This window comes from Echinops telfairi, unplaced genomic scaffold (assembly GCF_000313985.2).
Source record: "Echinops telfairi isolate 266 unplaced genomic scaffold, ASM31398v2 ScPeMD7_5592;HRSCAF=6446, whole genome shotgun sequence".
NCBI lineage: Eukaryota > Metazoa > Chordata > Mammalia > Afrosoricida > Tenrecidae > Echinops > Echinops telfairi.
Window position 1 is genome coordinate 22,311,073 of NW_022109491.1, and position 1,072 is coordinate 22,312,144.

Sequence of the window (1,072 nt, forward strand, 5' to 3'; positions counted from 1 at the left end):
TCATATCTTGCCCTGTCCGACGTCTCCCTTCATCCACTTTTCGGTTGTCTATAAACTTTTTGGAGCCCCATTATGTAAAACAAAACAAATAGTGCTCTCGTGATTGTTGTAAGCAGCGAATGTTGGTGCATAGCTCAATAAAAGGTACTGATGATAGTGTAATGAGAAAATCAAAACCTATTTTCCTCCCTCCAACCCCCTCAGAAAAATAATGAGAAACAAATTCCCTTTCATTTTCCTTCTCGGCTCCTTTTACTCCAACCACAAGCCAAGAATGCTGTTCTAGAAGGATACTTGATCCTGAATGTCAGCCCTGTCACATACTAGATATGCAACTTTAGGGAAGTCATTTAACTTTCTTAAAGTATCTTTCCTCACCTGAGACATTAAGCTAGTGATACTTTGTTTACTCTACCAGATTACTTTAAATATAAAATGAGTTAATAGATTTTAAAATATCTTGTGAACTATGAAGCCCTATAGAAATATGAGGGGTGCCTGGTTTTATCTGTCAGAGACCATAAAATGATGTTTTTACCAGTAAAAAGCAACTTTATCTCCAAGTTTTTTCTCGTGGACATTCCGGTCCAGTACATTGTAGCAGATGTTGGTAGTTGCTCCTTTCATCCATTCAATGAAGATTTTCCCTTTAGTCACATCAAAGTTGTACTGAAGGAATGGACCAGGGCATGGAGTCTTCCAATAAAATTCCTTGGCGATGCTTCCCCAAAACTCTGCAAGAAAGAGAAACCCAGATATCACTAAGATTCTCAGGCACAATGATGCTCAGATGACTACCTAGTCTTCGAATAAGAGGAACCCACAAATTCTCTGCTTCAACTCTGCTCCATAATCTGTGTCCCTCTAGCTAACCCATCTTCTCTCCTCATAAGCTGAATCTTGGCTCAAATTTCTTTCTTCAAAATTGCCAAGCCATCTGCTATGGATTGAGCTGTGTCCCCTAAAAATATGTATTGTAAATCCCAGCCTCTATGGCTGTGATTATAATCCCATGGGGAATGGTCTAAAGAGACAGAATTAGTGTAGGGTATGATATAAAATCTATTCAAAC

General features: G+C 38.7%; 1 protein-coding gene across 2 annotated transcripts in view; it reads right to left on the minus strand.

Annotated features, from left to right (window-relative positions):
- The window catches only part of ACSS2 (acyl-CoA synthetase short chain family member 2), a 43,437-nt gene extending 42,708 nt beyond the window's left edge, over positions 1 to 729 (minus strand). For both annotated transcript variants that reach the window (XM_004697939.4, XM_013008095.2), the window contains exon 1: positions 539 to 729. In XM_004697939.4, the coding sequence (XP_004697996.1) occupies positions 539 to 627 (89 nt within the window). In that variant the 5' untranslated portion in view covers positions 628 to 729. The remainder of the gene's footprint in view (positions 1 to 538) is intronic.
- Positions 730 to 1,072: the final 343 nt, after the last annotated feature.